At 43.9% G+C, this 20,488-nt stretch overlaps 1 protein-coding gene across 1 annotated transcript in view; it reads right to left on the bottom strand.

Moving 5' to 3' along the window:
- The window catches only part of IGF1R (insulin like growth factor 1 receptor), a 205,339-nt gene that overhangs the window by 163,929 nt on the left and 20,922 nt on the right, over positions 1-20,488 (bottom strand). Inside the window, exon 2 of the mRNA XM_063142159.1 lies at positions 12,144-12,689. Coding sequence (XP_062998229.1) covers positions 12,144-12,689 — 546 coding nt within the window. The remainder of the gene's footprint in view (positions 1-12,143; positions 12,690-20,488) is intronic.

Below are 20,488 nucleotides of genomic sequence, written 5' to 3'. Positions count from 1 at the left end.
TTGCGTGCTTGCAGTCGATGTAGGAAATATATAGAAAATTTATTTCCTATATCGATATATAATTAAAAGAGTCGGAGGTGCCATGAATAAAGGAGTTGGAGGTTTTATGTTTTAGGACTCCACAGCCCTGCTTGTGTAGCTCAGACCTAAACTTACAATTCTCCTTAAAGACTAAAACCTGCTTCAAGAAGTGGAGGGGGGATTAATTCCCCACCCTCAAGGAGTTCTCCTAAGAGCCTGACTGGAGAAGAAAAGGGTGTATGGCACCATAAGGCTTCTCCGAGCCTGGGACATTGGGGAGGGGTGTGACATGGGTAGAGAAAGCTGGGTTGCTTTGGGACGGTTTGGGATGCGGACACACCTAAACCTGGAGGCACGGCCACCTTCTTCCAAGTTCGCTTAGCGCAGAAAAGAAGAGCACATGCCGAAAAAAATCTTGCGTGCAAAAAACATCCTGCCGCTATCCAACTTCAGCTACTATTACAAGGCTGGCCCAAGACATTCCACTGCCTGAGAAAAAGGACAAGATGGCGCCCTCTTCCACTCTATGTACAGAAGCTAATTGGATTGTTCCTTCAGTACTGGCAATGGAACAGCATCTCCATTGCACCTGAAGGCAAGACAGCTAGATTAGCGGGCACTGGGCAGGTCCCTTGGCATACAACTCCCTCTTCTAACACCCCGCTGTTGCCTTCAAGCATCTGCCACCTGAGGTAACTGCTTCACTCTGCCTAACGGTTGGACCGGCCCTGGCCAGTTAAAAGGTTCAGGTGGCAGCCAATGGGAAAGAACTCTGCCGGAGACTCTAGAGTAACACTGTCAGTCACCACTGGCAATACTGAGCAAGCATGGACAAGTTGTCTGGGTTGGTACAAGGCAGATTCTTATGCTCCATGTGGGATCCTGCCTGTGAACCTTAGAAGTTTGGTATGCACCATATTATTATTATTATTATTATTATTATTATTATTATTACTACTACATTTATATCCTGCCTTTTTTCCTCCAAGGAACCCAAGGCGGCATACATAATCCTCCTCCTCTCGATTTTATCCTCACAACAACAACCTTGTGAGGTTGGCTGGGCTGACAGTCTGTGACTGGCCCAAAGTCACCCAGTGGGTTTCCATGGCCATGTAGGGACTAGAACCCGGATCTCCCGACTCCCAGTCCGACACTCTAGCCACTACACCACACTGGCTCTCATCCTTATCAGCCATCGGTAGACTTATCCAGAGGAGTTGCTAGGCCCTTAAAAGATTTGGAGCCAATCTTCCCTTTCGCATCAATGCTCTTCCCCCGCCCCTCCTAAGTCTAATGGCTATGTGAAGAGAGGACTTGGGGACCCCAGTGGACAGGAAAGAAAGGGTTAACCTTACTCTCCACAACCATGATTCCCTGGAAAACACCCCCACCGACCCACCCAGGCATGACAGCTACACTTAGTAAAAATCTCTCTGGCACCCATGGAAAGAGCGTCCCCCACAAGGTTAACATACCCAAGGTTAACCCTTCCTTCTCCAGCTGCAATTCCCCTTGAAAATTTCTTCCTGTGTGGCATCTGAGCAAAGAGGGGGGGGGAACTGCTATTGGCACCAATAGACGTGTAGGGATCTGGCGAATAGACCAGCGGCCTTGGGGAACAGATTCAGAGCCAAAGTCCCATAGGACAAGGGTTAGCAACACCCCTGGACTTAGCCTACAAGAACAGATTGTTGTGAACCGAAAGCACTGGGTTGTTTAGGGGCTGAACCACCAGCGTTTAACCGTGGTTTGCTGTTGGGTTAACCGCTGGGTAGTTTAGTATAGTCCCTAAACGACACAGCGTCATGCTCAACAGCGTATGATTTGACGATCGTATGTTGGCGATTAAAAGGGAAAGTGAGCATCATGCTCACTTGCTCCCACCCGTGCACAGAAAATATTGGGTAATGGTATCATGAGGGGTTATGTGGGTCTCACTATCACCACCCAGAAGCAAAAGGTTTTGGACAAAGGTCTTTCCATCATGCCGCATGAACGCTACGCTTGGCCAACTCCCAAATCCTTAAAGGTGTTCTACGGTTCTGCCACATAGTGACTGGGTTTAGTCAATTGAGTAGGAAGGAGGAGGCATTGTGGCTTCTCTCCTTGCTCTCAGGTTTGCCCACCATCTCCATAATCCCCTGCAATGCAGGGCGGGTTGGCGTGCCCTCTGAACCCGGAGCATGGTGGGGTGGCTTCATGTCTACCCTACGACCCATGACATGTTGCATGCTGGGTCTGGATGACATGCCAACACAGACGACTGGATTGGGACCCCAGGCAGGCAAGAACTGGCTCACGGGCCTGAGATTTGATACCCCTGTTTTAAGGAGACTGGCTAAGTGCCTCCTGCAACTATCACAGCCAGTAGCTTTACCAAGCTCAGCTTGACTGGCCTTCACCAGCTGCAATAAGCCAAGGAGACGTAGAACACGTAGTAGCCCTCACAACCCCACTTTACAGAGTTGTTGTAAGGATTACTTGATAATGTATGTGAGGCATTTTCAAACACTCCAGAGCACTATCAAAAGGCTAAGTAGCTTTCATTCAGGACAATTTATTCAATGACAAATGCTAACAAAGTATCCAGGAGGAGGAACCCAGATTTCAAGTCCAGATTTTGAAACTTCTTCCCCACACTTGTTCAAAGAGGCATTTTGCTTGGAGAGAAACAAAAACGGGAAGAGGGCCGCTGTTTTGCAACCTGCTCTCCACCACGCTGTCAAGGCACCTTTAATAGAGGGGTTTACCCAGAAAGCAGACGGCCCAGTTCAGCGACAATCCACATGCTCCCAATACAGGCTGATTACAGAGTTCAATTAAAATTACTGCCTTGCAAGTAATGCCTGACACTGGATGCATTCTGATCTCTGGAAGGCAACTCTAAGAGTGTCTCATTTAAAATAAGGCCCTTTTTATATAAACAAAAAGAAAAACAGATATGTTGATGGGTGACGGATATGGAACAAGGACGTTTAACCTCAAATCTTCCCTATTGGGATCTGCCAGGAAGCCCCACCCCCTTCCCATGGACCCACCCCCATTTCCCCAACAACCAATCTTTTGGTGTTTTCCCAGTTTTTACATGTTTTCCCTCCCCCTATATTCTAAAAAGTGGAAATGCTCCTCCTAACGCCTAGTTAATGTCAGTAAGAGCTTTTACGCTATGACATGCTGGTCTTTGGGGTATTCTGACTTCACCCCTTTTCCCTTTGGAGTCACCCACCACTGGAATGCAGTCCAGAAACTTCTCTGAAATTGAACTCAATGCCTAGCTGAAAGAGGTCTTCTGCCCATCCTAAAAAGACTGCAGTGTCCACCCATCTGCCATATTTATTTATTATATTTATATCCCACCTTTTTTTCCTCCAAGGAACCTAAGGCAGCGTACATAATCCTCCTCTTCATGTTATCTTCACAACAACAACCCTGTGTGGTGGGCTGGGCTGAGAGTCTGTGACTGGCCCAAAGTCACCCAGTGGGTTTCTATGGCTGAGTGGGGACTAGAACCCAGATCTCCCGACTCCCAGTCCAACACCTTAGCCACTACACCACACCATATGGAAGCCTCCTGTGAGAGAGGAGGTTGGAATGCCCAGTACACAGAGGGAAAAGGTTTTTCCTCTTCCTAACACCGTCCACCACTTTACTGTTCCTCCATAGGAATGAACGGAGACTCTCTCATTTATACGGGAGAACTGCAAGGCGGTGCACTCTAGTCATGTCCCACTGCTGTCATGTCCTCAGCCTGTCCCAATGCTAAAATCTAGCCTGCATTTGTGTGCAAACCCATCCTGATTTCTGGTTCTTCTTAACAATGATGGATCACAAGTGTTTAAGACTTATATTTGTGTATGTATGACCATCCCTATGTACGGTGCTTTCCTGAGTACAGGAGAACGGGCCCCTGACCAGAGAAGATTGCAATTTATACAGGGAAAAGCAAAGGGGAGGGCAAACAGGGAAGCTGGGAACTGACTCTGACATAGGGATACACATTAAGTTGCTCCTTTTAAGGTTCTTCCACGGGTTTCTGCAGCATTCCACCGGGCCGAAGACATATGCACGTTGCAGCTTATAAATAAAACAGAAGGAACCAATTCAGGGGCGAAGGCTCCCTTCCCTTTTCTAGACATGCCTGCATACTTTACATAGATTCAATATTTTCTAAAGGACAAAGAACATGCTCTGAGAGCCGAAAGAGAAGGAGGGAACCAGAGACCGGAGACTCCTGGTTCACTCAGCCGTCCTGCGAAGCTGACAGCGGAAGCCTTTCTACAGACGTAAATCGTTAGCACAAACGAAGGCCCACCTGATTGAGCTACACACCAACAGCAATGGGGCCATCTAATTTCCTCATCCGTTTTGTTTGCTTTTCTACTACGGCCATTAACTCCCAAGAATAAAAGCAGTTCCTGACCACAGCAGCAGCTGCTCTGCCAAATGGACAAAATCTTAAAAGGTGGAACCACATTATGGTGAGAATTCTGTTTTAGATGCCTTATTCAGGAGTGGACAAACGTTTAAACTTTTTTGCTATGTCAATCTGGGATCAAATACCGCCACGGATTTACTGTGTGGCCTTGGGCGAGTCACTCTCCATCTTAGCTTCCCATTTGAAACATAGGATAGTACAGGGTTGCCAACTATTTCAGTTCAGTGAGCACATTTGGATATGAGACTGTTGTGGGTGCTCTCACAAAATGGCTGCCATGGGCGGATAACTAACTTGTAGCCCTCCACATGTTTTGGCCTACAACTCGCATGATCCCTCACCATTGCCTATGCTGCTAGGAGTTGTAGAACTACAAGTTTCCCACCCCTGGACTAAGTCCATCAGGTCTATACAAAGAATACAACAATATAAGGCACAAGTCAGATCAAAACAGATCAGCAAGAATGTTTAAAACCTTGGGGAAATCAAGAGGTTGAAGTTAGGTGCTGGAGCCCACATAAAGAAGCCACTAAAGGGCTTAATAAAGCCCCCAGATTATATCTAACACTCATTCCTTCAGAGGCCCTATCTGGTCCAGAGAACACTAGCTGCCAATTCCTACCACACCGTAAAGTAGGCTTATCCTTACTATAGATGTTTGGATTTCACAAATTGTCAGGCGCCTTTCGTTTTTTCAAGAAAGCTATCAAGACTGATCTCTTCCGGCAGGCCTATCCAGTGGAATTTTAGGATACTTTTAGGATGTTTTTAGGATGTTTTTTTTAACGGTGTATACTATGTTTTTAATCAGTATTTTATGTTTTCTGTTGTTCCCCGCCTCGATCCGATCGGAGAGGCGGGTACGAAATAAATTATTATTATTGTTATATTATTTTTCTCAGTTTCCCAAACTTGTGTTCATCCACACTTGTGCAAATTTGCACTTCTGCAAATTCACAAGTTCCCCCAACGTGTGCATTTTCACACTTTAGCCTATGGGGGAAATGCTCATTTTCAGTGGGTGGTGTTTTTTTTTAATTTACTTTTGTAATTTTCAATGACAACATTTGTGCAAAATTCCAGAAAGTTAAAAACAAAACAAAAAGAATCCATGTGACTCAGAAAGGGCCGGTCTGCTGCAAAATCCACGGTTGGGATTCATAGAAATCCAAACATATTTGATTCTGTTGCAGATTTCTTTGACATTCCTAATCCGAACAGTGGCAAAGGAATCCTCAAGAACTAGTATAGTGTAAATAAAGCCTGGGTGGTTTTTAAAAGACGGGGAAGTGGGGTGAAGAACCCTCAAGAACTACAAAAGCTTATTGTTGTTTTTCAAAGACGGTCCCATTAACATTTTAACTCAGCATTGCAACACAGAAGTCTAATACTTGCTCTCCAGGAGAATTTACTCCGGTGCCAATTTTCCTCCAAAACGGTGTCCTAATTTTTCTTCCCCCTCTCCCCGCAAAAAAAAAAAAAGCGGGGGGGGAGGGAGAAGCGAACTATGCATCTCAGCAGCTGCTGGCAAAGATCCAAACACTTTGCTTTTCCGGAAATCCGGAATCGCAACATCATTCTCCAGTTCTACTGCCAAAAGGAGATGTAAGCGGAACGCATTTGGCATCCTCCCTGAAGCCCCAGAAGAAAGCAAAGAGTAAATATTGCAGGATCAACGCTACAAATGCCTGTGGGAACGAACGCGGATTTAAGGACTCAAACACTTAAAGGAAAGGGGTGAGGAAAGGCAGCGGGAGACACCCAATTTGTTGTCGTTGTTTTTAACTAAAACAAGGGGGGAGTTTCGCTTTTCCATCGAGTTTATTTATTGTTATAAAAGCCTCACAAAGCGCCGCTTGGCTGTTGGAAAATGCCCGCTTCCGAAATTGTTTCCATGAGAAAGTTATCCTGAAGGAAGCAAAGGCTTTTTTTTCCTCTCCTTTGTTTGCGATAACCAGCTTCTGCTCAGTGACAAAATTAAACAAGCCAGCTTGCTCAAAAAGAACCGAGTGTTCCCAACGCAGCTTTTTACCCACCCACCCACTTGATATCCTTTAATGGGAGGCCTCGAGGAGGACAAACTGATTCGAATACAGGCTTCCTGGGGGTGGAGGCACTAACAACCCCCACCCTGCTCCACCCCCGTCAAGCCAGCCAGTAGAAAGCATAAAAAAGGAAGCCGCCTGAAGGACGTAAAGGGCTGTGCTGGGTGAAACCAGCGGCCCATTTCATCCAGCATGCTGTTGCCACGAGCCTGCAAACAGGACACGCGTGCAAGCTGTCCTTTCAAAAATCACCCAAATGTACTTATTTATATAGCACGCCACTTGAAAGCGCTCAATACGACAACAAAAGGACAGGTTCCTGGCCACGTGGAGATTCCCGTTAGTGGAGGACTCGGAGGGCGAAGTATCAGGAGTAAATGCAGGTGTGCGTTCTCTGTAGGAAGGAATGGGCAGCCTGGAAGAGCTCAGTGCATAAAAGGCATCAAAGGCAAATGGCTGCAGAAGGCCAGGCCAGCAGGCGAAATCCAGCCCACCGGAACTTCCCAGACGACGACATCCCGTTACCCCCAACCACGGATCACTCGATTTCCTGGGTTTTGTGCAGATTTTCCCTTCGATTCTAAAAGGCTGGCATGCCTCTCAAAGGCTTACTTACAGGCAATCAGAGCTTTAAGCTAAACTAAGGTGGTGTTTTGGCCCCGCCCCTTTTGGCCTTTGGTCATGCCCACTACTGGAATTCGGGGCCCTGAGAGCTTTTCGGCCCACAGGCTGAAAGAGGTTCTGCAACCCCATTTAAGGGAATAGGAGGCTTTGGGGTGGCTCGTGGTGGTAAGACTGGAACACTGAAGGTCAGAGATTCAAATGTAAGTCCAGACGGATAGGGCAAATCACTTGGAAACCCAAATGTTTCTTTACATAGGATGCATTTTGGAATGTTATGCTAAGCATTGCTCCCCTTTTAGAAGGAAGCCAAGCCAAGCCCAGAAGCCATCTACCCTAGGTGCACACATTTAATAAACTTAAAATCTGGAAGATAAGGGTTCAAGTTACATCCCCCACCCTCTGCAGGAACTCTGAGAACATCAGCACTGGACCCATCTCTCAATATCTGCACTGAGCAGGGGATTGGACTCGATGGCCTTATAGGCCCCTTACAACTCTACTATTCCATGATTCTATGCATTAACTGGAACGGCTCACAATTTGTTACCAATACAGATGGAAGAACAAGGTCAAAGTGCCCGCTCAACATACTGCTACACCATCTAATCCCACAGATTGGTGGAACCTTCCCATATTGTTCATCCCCAGGATCTAAAATACAGGAGTATATTACCTCTGAACATGGAGGCTCCATTAGCTATCACAGTCTAAGCTAATACCCAACCTATAAAGAGGCCATCAGTGGGAGAGGAAGCATCTCTCCATTGTGCCTGGGTCCAGCTAAAAGCCCCCTCCCTCCTGCTACCAACTGTCACTGCTGAACTTTGCTACTAAAGACCTAGTGCCTGAATTTGCTTTTCTTTACCCCCTCCCCTCCCTCCCCATCCCCTTTTCTTTTGTGTCATGTTTTCTAGATTGTAAGCCTGTGGGCAGGGACTGTCTTAAGAAATGTTTTTGTAAGCCGCCTTGAGAGCGTTTTTGGCTAAAGGACGGGATAAAAATGCTAAAATAAATAAATCTATACAAATTCATGCTGCAAGATGGATGGGATGAGCATCACATTGTATTTTTGCTCTGCCACCAGGACCTGAATGCCCAATACCGTACTTTGCTTCCTTACCACAAAACCATTTAGCTGGCTCTGGGGAAATGTCGCAAATGGTTCCACCGGACTGAGATGCTTATGTGGAGTGTAAAGACTCCAAGTTAATTACTACCCCCAAATACCAAGCATTCGTTCTCTGCCCCCTCCTTCTGCTGTGCTGCTGTTGTGTTCCTTGTTCCTCCTCTGCTAATGTGCTCAAACAACCAAGCAGAGTAAACAGGAAGCTGTCTTTTAAACAATTGAACATTTATACTTCCCTTGTTTTCCCTGCAAAAGGGCAGTGGTTCCCCTCCAAGCACAGTGCTGGCAAAGACCAAGTTTCCCTTCTTGCAGTCCAGGCTCATTACCATCAGTCCTTTTAATAACATGGATCTAAAGATTATTCTCGAGGAACTTCAGTCATGAAATACGTAGAATGTTGAAGCGCATTGCTGTGATATTTCCTGCCTACAACACCATAATACTTTATATTTCATCCTCCATCATGACCTATAACTCTCTTAACGATTTCATTATTGGGTTGCCATTTTGCTGTTCCAATCCCTACCTGGTTCGGTTTGGTTTATAATGTTTCTAGGCCTCATGTATGCGTAGGAATCTTGACAAATGTGCAATCTTTGCTTAAGTTTGGGAAATACATTTGGTGTCCTATACAGCTCTGTCTCTTTCAACAAACCATTGCTAACAATGCTGCCCTTCCTCCTTTGGCAAAATCTTTGTACTGTAGGGAGAAGTCTTGCCACAAGAAACACATGTACGACAGGAGCAGGGAAAAGCTCCAACCTCTCGCTATCCAGACTGCACCAGCAGAAACATGAGAGCATGTCCCAGTCAGTGGCAACCAGACCAACACTCATAGGCTCAGTTCAGACAACAGTGGTTTTAGAAGTCCATGGTGGAGTTTTTACAACACCGTTGAGAATTGTATCGCCCGGCAGGAAAACTCCACGCAACGGCGGAGGCTTTTTGGAAAACACTCCATGCTGAGTATCTGCACTGTGTTCCTGGCACAACCGTTGTGTTGTGTATTGTGTGGCAGGCTCTGTGGAGTTTTCCACGGCACTGAGTTGGCTTTTCCCACTGGCTACAGAGTTCCCTGGCAAGAGTGGCGAAAGGAACAAGTGTCACTCTAGAAGAGCTGCCAGGATTGGTGGTGGTTGGGGGGGGGGGGGTTGTCTGGTTTTTTTTTTGCAGCAATGGCAGATGGGATACCATCAGAAGGACCAGGGGAGGACAGAGAGCGGAGGAACTGTCAATCAGATGCCACAAAGGATTTTACTCAACTCCACAGTAGCCCACAGTCACACAATGGTGGAGTTAGAACATGTTGTGTGGAGAGTACTGTGATGCCACCCTCCTTGGTTGTACTTTATTTCTTCTTATTCATTTATTTATTTATTTATTGCATAAATCAAAGGATCCTAATCAAGGGGCAAAGCCATCAGAATGCTCCTCACGGAGAGATTAATGAATAAATTGGACTGCACCATGTTTTGGACCAAGGGGTCTCCTCCAATCCACACAACCATCCCAGGAGTAGGGAGATACAAAGAGGATAGGGAGTTACCACATTCAGACAAAAATTGGCACAGTATAATGGCTAGGAATCAGCTGGGATTCTCCAATCCAATCGCTTCAGCCAAGAACCAACTTGATAGCCGTTGATAAAGCTACGTAGCTTCAGCTACCATCATCAACAATTCGTGGATAAGTTTGGTCTACCTCACAGAGTTGTTGGAAAGATTACTGATGTGGAATGCACTAGACTGAATAACTGAAGTTTATTCATTTTCACTATATTAAATAAATGAAATTTATTCATTGAAATTTCTCTCCAAAATGGAGGAGATGGAACCAGCCCATGTCTGCAAAGTTGAGAATCCTGGACAGAAACCTAGAAGGCCCAAAAGCCTAAATGCCTCACTATTACCAATAACATACCATATATAACAAGCTTCTACTCAAGACTTGTTGCTATCCACCAAACTAATTAAAGTTTACAGTACAGAATGTATACCGCTGCTCAAAAATGTTTATTTGTAGTGCTTCAAACACATTGTTGTAACAATGTTCTCAACACCGGATGAACACCTGAATGGATGAGATATCCATTATTATTTGCCCTAACTCAACCCCGCTCCAAACAAACAAAGAAAGAAAGCAGAAAGGCTCAGCCTAATTGTTTGTTTTGTTTTTATCGAAGACAAACTCAGCCACAGATAAGAACAAAACTGCAAACAGAAGTGACAAGAGTAACTTCACTGCAACTTCACCTATGCATTCGTTTGTAACGGTTACTAAAAAACCACGCTTTGTTACATGCGCTGCTCATCATATTGACTCAAGAAACGTCAATCAAAGTAGCTGTGGATAGTGACAAGCGAAAGATCATTGTGACAGATGGAAATATGGCCAAGAGGGAAGGAGCATTGCAGCTTAATAACAAAACACTGGAGTGTGGAAGTATTCCTCAACAACACTGGAGAAGCCATTTCTGCAAAAAGAATCCCTTAGAAGGCTGTATCCTTTTAAGGAAGCAAAGGGTAAAACAGTGGGGCTTATATTCTGTCCCTACTTCAAATTTCAGGTAATTTCATAGCTACTGCAGGCACAGAAATGCCTCTATTTATTATTTTATTATTATTATGGCATTTATATCCTGCCTTTTTTCCTCCAAGGAACCCAAGGTGGTGTACATAATCCTCCTCCTCTCCATTTTTTATCCTCACAACAACAACCCTGTGCGGTAGGTTGGGCTGAGAGTCTGTGACTTGCCCAAAGTCACCCAGTGGGTTTCCATGGCCAAGTGGGGACTAGAACCCAGATCTCCCGACTCCCAGTCCAACACTTTAGCCGCTACACCACACTGGCTCTATGACAGCACACTACCCACAAAGTCAATCCGAGGAAAAAGGCAGTGATGAAATTCAGGATATTAGCAATAATGCTAGTAACATTGGCCGGACAAGATCCACAACATTCAACTGCCAGTCCAGAAAGACGTCCTTCACATATACTGAAGTACCTAAGGCTAGTTTTGCCAAAGTAACTTTATGATTATCTTTTCCTTGGACGATATCATTTGAGGAAGCTGTCTGAGGGAGAGGGATTGAATGCTTGTGTGTTTCTCCCCCCATGAAGAAAAAGCAGTCTGCTCAGCAAAAACTAGCTTAAAAAGAGGGAAAGGATACTGCCTGACTCCCCCAGCCCCCCCCCCCCCATGGTAAACTATTTTTTTCGTGGAGCATTCTAGGATGCAATCTCCCCACCTGCAGTCCAAAGTATACTAAGCAGGTATGGATGTTATCCATTCTCTGTCCTTCCCTAAAATTTGTTTCAATTAGAAGACACATAGAACATCTCTATGTGTCCGCCAATTGTGTCAAGAACATTTCTGCCCTTACAGATAATACAACACTAGTACATGGGGAATGCATGCTATTAGAGGGTAAGGATGGGGATGTATAGGAATTTTGTTTCAGGAGCATTTTCAGGAGAATTATTTTTTTTAGCATATTTCCAAATGTGCAATCACATTCACAAAAACTATACTTCTTTTAAAAATCGCATTATGAAATGCTCATTTTACAAAAAAATAATTTTTGAAATGTTCATTTTACATTTTTTTTCACACTTTAGTCAATGGGAGGGGGTAGTGCACACTTTTGAAAAATGTGTCCAGAAATGCATACTTTCCCTGTTCGAATGGATCAAAAAACAAGGCCCCAAATGAAAATGGAAGCAAGCCAAACCAAGCTTCAAAGAGAAGCTCGGAGAATTTCGGCAAGCTCAACCAGCCCTGGTTCTCCCATCCCTAGGTGAAGTATGTTGCTTCTAAAAAATGCCTTCATTTATAAGAAACAGGCTGAATTAAAACAAGGGCAGAATTTAACAATCCATCAATTCTTACTTTTCTGGCAGTGGTTGGAAGTCCAGCAGCGGTAGCTGTATTCATTGTTAATGGAAGTCTTCTCACACAGTGGCTTTTCCTCTGCTGTTCCTGGACACAAGTCCCCACATTCCTTGGGCGGTTTATTTCCTACAATGTAGTTGTTGGAGACAGCATCCAAGATTAGAGACCAGTCTATCGTGGAGAGGTAACACAGGTCAGAATTCTTCTCAATTCGGATGGCACCCCGGGTGATGTTCCTCAAGTTGTACAGCCCAAGTTCTTTGAGGTTTGTCATCTCAAAGACGACCAACGCATAGTTGTAGAAAAGGCTCTTGCCACGAATCACTGTGAGGTTGGGGAAAAGGTCACTCAGGGTCTCCAGGCCTGCCACACGGAACAGCAGCAGATAGCCTGTGATCATCGTGAGTTTTGGATAGCGGTAGTTGCTGAAGTCTTCTTCTTGGGGAATCAACAAAATTTGGAGAAACCCTTCAACCACTGTGCAACCTTCCAGTTGTTTCAGTTGGTCCACACTGTTGCGAATGTCGATGTTTGGCCCGCACACTGGATGAAAGGGGGGGGGGGGGAGAGGTAAAAAAAAACAAGATTAAGATATAAGTAAAGGTTTTCAGAACTATCAACAAACACCTGTTTTCTTTGAAAATGTACGTTAAACAAAACAATTTCTTGGTCCACACACACTCTTGAGTAGGTGTTAACACTCTCTCTGCATTCAGGGAGTGATTAAGATGCATTGTTTTGATTTGGCTTTTTACATTGTTATTTTTTAAGGTTGTTTTTAACCTTTTACTATGGTTGCATTAGTTTATATTCCTTGTTCTCTGAAGTTTTGTAAACCATCTTGTAAACAAATCCAAATCAATCAATAAATCTAATACCAGGCATTAGAAATCATTCTTCTTATAGACAACCAGTACAAACACCATCCAACGCTGCTGGCCGTGTGCTCCCAACTGCCAATGGACAGACAATGTGGTGTAATGGTTAGAGTGTTGAACTAGAACTTGAGGGATCTGGTTCTAGTTCCCACTCAGCCATGAAACTCCCTGGTGTCAACGATTCTCAGCCTAACTTACCTCACAGGGTTGTTGTGAGGATAAAGTGGAGAGGGGGAGGACCATGTAAACCTCCTTAAGTTCCTTGCAAGAGGAAAAGAGGCAAGATATAAGTGTAATAATAAATAAGTAAAATAAATGAATATGTTCACACTCCCATATTATAAAGGGCTAAAAGAGGCCCCAAGGGTAGGGCCCATTCTTTCTCCCTTTTCTAGAGTCTCAGATGGTTCTTCAAGGTCCCAAACACAGACAGAGGAGGCAGGCAAAGACAGCAATGGAGAACATCACACACACACACCCCGAAAAAACAGCCTGCCTGTTTGCTTCCCACCATGGGTCAATCTACCACTAATTGCTGTCTAACCGGAAAGAATCCTGGATGAAGGGCTATATTTTGATTATTATTTTATTTTGTAAGCCACCTTGGAAGCGACTGTATCCTTAAAGGCACAATATAAATGGTAATAAAGCGAAATCTTTCTACCCTAACATACATTTTGCACAACAGTAAACACAGCCTTAGTGGGGCCACACCCATAATTTCCATCACATTCCACTGAGTTAAATGATGCCTCCAAAACCTGAACATGCTAGAAACCTCACCAACTTTGGTATTGACAAAATCAAGAGCCCAGGCAACTCCTGAAGGATTCTAACAGGGTCTATTTTGCCAGCAACAAGGCGGGGTGCACCATGCTTACTGGGGGATAGGGGGGATTAGTACCACAAAAACGTGACTTTGTCCTCCCTTACAAATAAGCCCACTATCATGCAAAGGTTTATTTGGTTTTAACTAGACTGCTGCAACCTGGCAGAGAACTTCATCTTTCCTGCAGCAGCCTGCTCCATTTTCATGTTGGGCACAGAGGAGGGGCTTTCTTCTTCTGGAAGCCCCCACTTGGGTTTTATGCTGCGTGCTGAAGAAATATGAGCTCTCCGTCTCTCCTCCACCAGCTCACCTACTCATCTACATGCAACTTCTCCTCAAGTAAAGCTACCAGGTCAGTGCTGAAATGCAAGGCTAGTTTTTCCAGAGATGTTACCCAAACCAACAAGTGGAATTAGAATTTGTAATTCCACACAAAAAGGGCTGTGTTAGTTTCAAAAACCCATACAGGACAACCAATACCAAGCCTACCAAAACAATACCCTTAAAACTTTAGAAGGAAGGAATGAGTTGGATGGAACTTGCTTGGGCAGACGGGACTTCCTGCAACAAATAGTTGACTGCTGAGAGTGGGGATGAGAATGTAGGCTGGTCCCACCCCCACCCCCACTTTCCTGCTCCTACTGCAATAAACAACCCAGGGACACTTCATTCCAGAGTTGTTTATCGCGACACAGGAACCTGGAACGCTGGCTTGTTGGGGAGCCAACAACCCAGAGTTTGTACCCATGGTCTGTTAACCACGGTTTGTTACATGTAAACCACGTCAACAGCTGTGTTGAGCAGGTGCTCAGAGGTACCCCCTCCTTAATTCTTAGCATATGCCCACCCTCCTGAGCCACTATTTTGCACCTGGCTCTAGTTGGTGGACCTCATGGTTCTACTAAAACAATAAAGTAGACCCCCAAAGCCTAAGGTTATTCCAACCCTGCCATAAACAACAATAGACACTAACTATGGTTTGTTTGGGTTTGGAAATAATGGGCTAGTTCAGACAAATTACTAAGTTATGGTTAGGCCGCTAATCCTTTTGCAACAAATGGCTAGTGGGCATTTTTAAACCATGGTTATATAGCCACCATGGTTAGGAATGGTTTACACGACACGCTAAGCCGTAATGTTTAGCTCAAAATACTTAACCACCGTATGACGTCTGAACATGGTCAAACAAATAACTGCAGTTAATTGTAACTGATAGCATAAGCTTCACATTTCCTGCTCACATTCACACCACAGGAAAGTGTATGAACCTTAAATCTTTGTCCTATGGTTTAGTGTGATATGCAAGTCAGGCCACTGGTAGCCACCACCAAGTCAGCTGATGGCTACAAAACCCCACTTGGGTTCTGTGTTTTGACCATGCAACAGTGTTGCGAGAATGAGAGAGGATATACCCAGGAAGATAAATCATTTGCTTTTATAGCAATTTAATAAGCCTTCCCTATCCAGTCCCCTGAAGGAAAACTTACAACTCACAATGCATCAGGAATTCTGAGTTTTTAATAGGAATTCACATGAAGATTTAAGAAGATTGGAATATTTTTTACAATAAATCAGATCTAGCACCTGGGTTTGCCCTTTTGTCCTATCTTGTTTTGCCTTCTAGAAAATTCATCTATTCAGCAATAGCTAATAATTGCATAACACGTCAGTTCTTATTTTTGTTCATTTTGCCTTGAAATTAATGTATTTAAAAAGACAAACTAATCCCAGTTCAAAGAGTACTAAAGTTTCTTTTTGGCCTGCTGCATGTTTTCTTTGGACTATATTTTACGCACACACACAGAACACGGTGTGCGTCTGTGTGCGTACCGTGATGTCTTTCAAAGCAAAAAACCCAACACAATGCCCGTCATTCACCATTTTATGCAAACACTTTGTAGTTCCATCATTACCACTACGTAATTCAGATAATTTATATAACTACGTATAATATCAAGTCTTTCTTCTGACGCAACACTATGGCACCCAGTGGAAATAAAGGATTTACTGAAGTGCTCCAGACTCATTTTTCTATCTCCAATTGACACATTCTCCTTGCCGAGGTCGACTCAGAGGTGTCCAAAAAAGAGGATATATGTCACGATTGCGACAAACAGACTCCCAAGGACAGGGTTGCTCAATGACACAGATATCCTGAATAATCAACCTTCACTTTTGGGGGCAGGGATTCTTAGGGCAATTCAACTACCACATCCAATAGCAACCTATCCAGCGTCAATACAATTTCCAATTGCATAGTGTAACAGTTGTTTTTGCTATGTCCAATTCATGAGCCTGAAAGCACACCCAACCACCTACATTCCCGGTTCAAACCTCAATGCATATTTTTGTCACGTTTCTCAATATTTAAATATCTTTACTCTTGAGATTCACCAGAGCCCAAAATGAACACAACTCAAAAGCAGTTCTTTTTTTTGTTCCTTTTTAAATCTGGAAAAGCATTTGGTGGCACAAAAAATAGAAAACAGAGACGGGGAAGATATTTAAAAGTTATTATATTGTTGTATATAATCGGTATATCGTTACCTGACTTATGCATCTGGGAAAGAACAAGGATATAACAAACAAACCAAAATATGATCAAGACACTTCTGCACATTTTTAGCTACAATTACCAAGTGAACACATCTGATAATTACAAGTTCAATCTACAAGTTCAATCGCAGCTTTTAAAGCTCAACTAAAAACTTTTCTTTTTCCTAAAGCTTTTAAAACTTGATGTTGTGCGGACTTTATACTGTTAGTTTTACCCTACCCTGTGCCTGCTTACCCTACCCTGTGCCTGTTTGCATTCTCTTCCCCTCATTGTTTTACTATGATTTTATTAGATTGTAAGCCTATGTGGCAGGGTCTTGCTATTTACTGTTTTACTCTGTACAGCACCATGTACATTGATGGTGCTATATAAATAATAATAATAATAATAATAATAATAATAATAATAATAATTTCCATTTTCTACACAGGAAAGAAAAAGGAATTGGTGGAGAATGCTAATAAACTTAAGAATTCTAGATAACTGAAGTTGTGTTTCAATGGGGATTGGACACATTCATGGACTCTGAGGCGAGCAATGGCTACTAGTCTGGTGTAGCGGCTAGAATGCTGGACTGGGAGTCAGGAGGTCTGAGTTCTAGTACCCACTGGGCCATGAAGCTCACTAGGTGACTTAGGGCCAGTCACTAATTCTCAGCCTAACCTACCTCACAGAGTTGTGAGAATAAAATGGAGAGGAGGAAGAACATGTAAGCTGCCTTGGGTTCATCTCAAAAGGAAAAAAAGGCAGTATATAAATGTAGTAATAAATAATTAAATATTATCTCTAGATTCAGAGGCAGTATGCCTTTGGATGCCAGTAGCAAGGGAACGCAAGCAAGAGGATGCTATTGCACTCATTTCCTTGTTGTGCACTTCTCACAGGTATCTTGGTTGACCACTGTGGGAACAGAATGCTGGACCAGATAGGCTTTTGGTCTGATCCAGCACAGCTCTTCTGTTCTTACATTTGTCAAGATCCACCTCTAAACTTAGTTTACAGATCTTTCCTACACCCCAAAACCATAGTCTATTCCTTGCATTTATAGCCCACCTTTCTTGAATTTGATGAACCCAACGTTACAGTGTAACACGAGCATTAAAAAACACACACCAGGAACATACAATCTACACTGAAGCGCATACTGAATTGGCAATCGTGATCCAGTCCAAGCAAGGCCCGCACAGTCCTTTGTTCAAGCTGCCAATCATTACACCCAACTACAGTCTTCCAGGAATGTAGGTCCATCTACTTGGGCATTATTTACACTGAGTGGCAGCAACTCTTCGGAATTTCGGAACAGGAAGCCTTTCACAGCTTTATCTGGAAACGCTGGGCATTGGACGTGGGACGGTATCCATGCGAAGAATGTTCTCTACCACCGCAATCCTTACAATTGCAATTTTAAAGTTAAAAGACTTGGGGGAACGGAAAGGAGATGTAACATGTCTCAGCTCATTCAAGAACCACAGAGGTGCATAGCTTCCCCCACCTAACAATACACAAGATACAGTTGCACAAACATCACTATTCAGCTCTTGCCCAAGGAAAACAAAACAACTCTACTTGGCCTTCTATGGTAATGTTTCGTTAGAACAAATTGAACTCCAGCTCCTATTAACCACAAACCTTCACTAGGCAGGCACTTTAACAGGCGAAGTTCACAAAATATTAACAGTGGTTCTCTCTACGCATGAGGGGAGGGAGGAGAAAAGCTACATGGTAATTCTTTGACAGGACAAGTTTTGGAATTACCCAGCTAAGAACAATCCAAACCAGCCTTGAGAAAATATTCTGCAAAAGTTATTGGTCCATACACCTAGTGGATCTCTAAAAACGTTGGCTTAATACAAAACAAACACAGGCCATGTTCACCCATAATGGCAAGCCAGGATTCCTGGCATGGCCACACCCTGTTCTCTTCTGCTTTGCTCCTCCCATCCGCACAGACAGGTAAATGATCTGAAATTGAGACTTCCTTGTTACGCTCAACATCCTGACTGGCTGCTCCCGGACAAGCCAGGATTCATAAGCCAACACCAAATCCAGCGTTGTGATAGTGACCCCGTTCAGACGATACCTTCAACCATGACTTTAACCACCGAGGTTAAGCCAGAAAGCCAGGTTGTGTTTAGAAGACACCTTAAACCACAGCTTTAACCACAGTGAATAAAGCAAAAAGCCTTATTCACCATGGTTTACAAGGCTGGAGAATAAGAAGGCCGTTGCCTAGCACCATAAATACATGCAGGAAGGCACCAGGCAGTCTCTCTAGGAAGGCCACCACTGAAAAGGCTCTTTCCCTTGTGAACACAACCTACATCTCAGATTGGAAGGGCACTCTCACACCTGTGCTTTGCACGCAGAAGACTAAGGTTAAGAACATAAGAGTTGTGTTGGATCAGATCAAGGGTCCATCTAGTCCAGGACTCTGTTCACAAAGTAGCCAACCATCTGTCAACCAAAAACCCACAAGCAGGACATAAGGACAACAGCACCCTCCCACCAGCAACTGGTGTATATATTTATTTATTTATTTATTTATTTATTACATTTTTATACCGCCCAATAGCCGAAGCTCTCTGGGCGGTTCACAAAAATTAAAATCATCATAAAACAACCAACAAGTTAAAAATACAAATACAAAATACAATATAAAAAGCACAACCAGGATAAAACCACGCAGCAAAATTGAAATAAGGTTAAAATACAGAGTTAAAACAGTATAATTTAAATTTAAGTTAAAATTAAGTGTTAGGCTTACTGTCTCTGATACTGGAGGTAGCACATAGCCATCAGGACTAGTAAATATTGATAGGCTTCTCCTCCAGGTTTAAACTTTTGCATCATCAGTTTAGAAATTCTCTTTAGTAGAAAGTCTAAACAGCCTACAAGAGCAGGGGCCACACACACGCACACCGCCTACCGCCGAAACCACCGAATTTTGGCAGCATGGCAGCAGCAGCAAAGAAACCACATTTCCCCTTTAAAACAAGGCACGCGGTGAGCAAATCACATTCCTAGAAGAACCCAAAGAGTGTGCCCTTAAAACAAGGGTGCCCTTAAAGAGTGTGCCCTTAAAACGCCCCGTGTTTTGAAAGGGAACAGCAAGCATAAAATACTGATTAAAAACCTAGCATACACTGTTAAAAACATCCTAAAAGCATACTAAAAACATACTAAAAGTATCTTAAAATTCTACTGGATAGGCCTGCCGGAAGAGATCAGTCTTGATAGCTTTCTTGAATGCTAAAAGACTGTCAAGCTGATGAGTCTCCTCCAGCAGGCTATTCCACAGTCTGGGAGCAGCAGAAGAGAAGGTCCTCTGGGTAACACCTGTCAGCCTAGTCGTTGCTGACTGAAGTAGATTCTTCCCAGAGGACCTGAGTGTGCGGGGAGGATTGTACGGGAAAAGGCGATCCCACAGGTAGCCTGGACCCAAACCATGTAGGACTTTACCAACACTTTATACTTCGCCCAGAAACTAATTGGCTGCCAGTGAAGAGATTTTAAGACTGGTGTAATATGATCACCCCTAGCTGTACCAGTGACCAACCTGGCTGCCATATTTTGAACTAGTTGAAGTTTCCGGACTAGGCACAAAGGTAGCTCAAAGTTACCAGCACATGCACTACCGTCTTTAGGTCTTACTCTAGGAAGGGGCGCAGCTGGCGTATCAGCCGAAGCTGATAGTAGGCACTCCTGGCCATCACATATATCTGAGCTGTCATTTGGAGCGACGGATTCAGAAGCACCCCCAAGCTGCAAACACAATCTTTCAGGGGGAGTGTAACCCCATCCAGAACTGATTGACACACCTCCAAACTCAGGTTGTGGCCTTTGCCAGCGAGCACCTCCGTCTTGTCTGGATTCAACTTCAGTTTGTTATTCCTTAGTATTTGATCTCAATCTCTCTCATATAGACAGAATCTCAAGTTCAGAAGAAAAATATCCGGGGAAATACTTAATTATTTCTCTGCTTCAAGCCTTGGCATCACTGGACCGTGGGGAGGGAGCTTTGGGTAGAAAATCGGTGTACAATGAAACTTTAAAAACTCCAACACAGAACTGAACCTTA

The sequence above is a fragment of the Elgaria multicarinata genome, chromosome 16 (genome assembly GCF_023053635.1).
Source record: "Elgaria multicarinata webbii isolate HBS135686 ecotype San Diego chromosome 16, rElgMul1.1.pri, whole genome shotgun sequence".
Lineage (NCBI taxonomy): Eukaryota > Metazoa > Chordata > Lepidosauria > Squamata > Anguidae > Elgaria > Elgaria multicarinata.
Note: the sequence above shows the minus strand (reverse complement) of the source record. Positions and strands in the feature narration are given on the sequence as shown.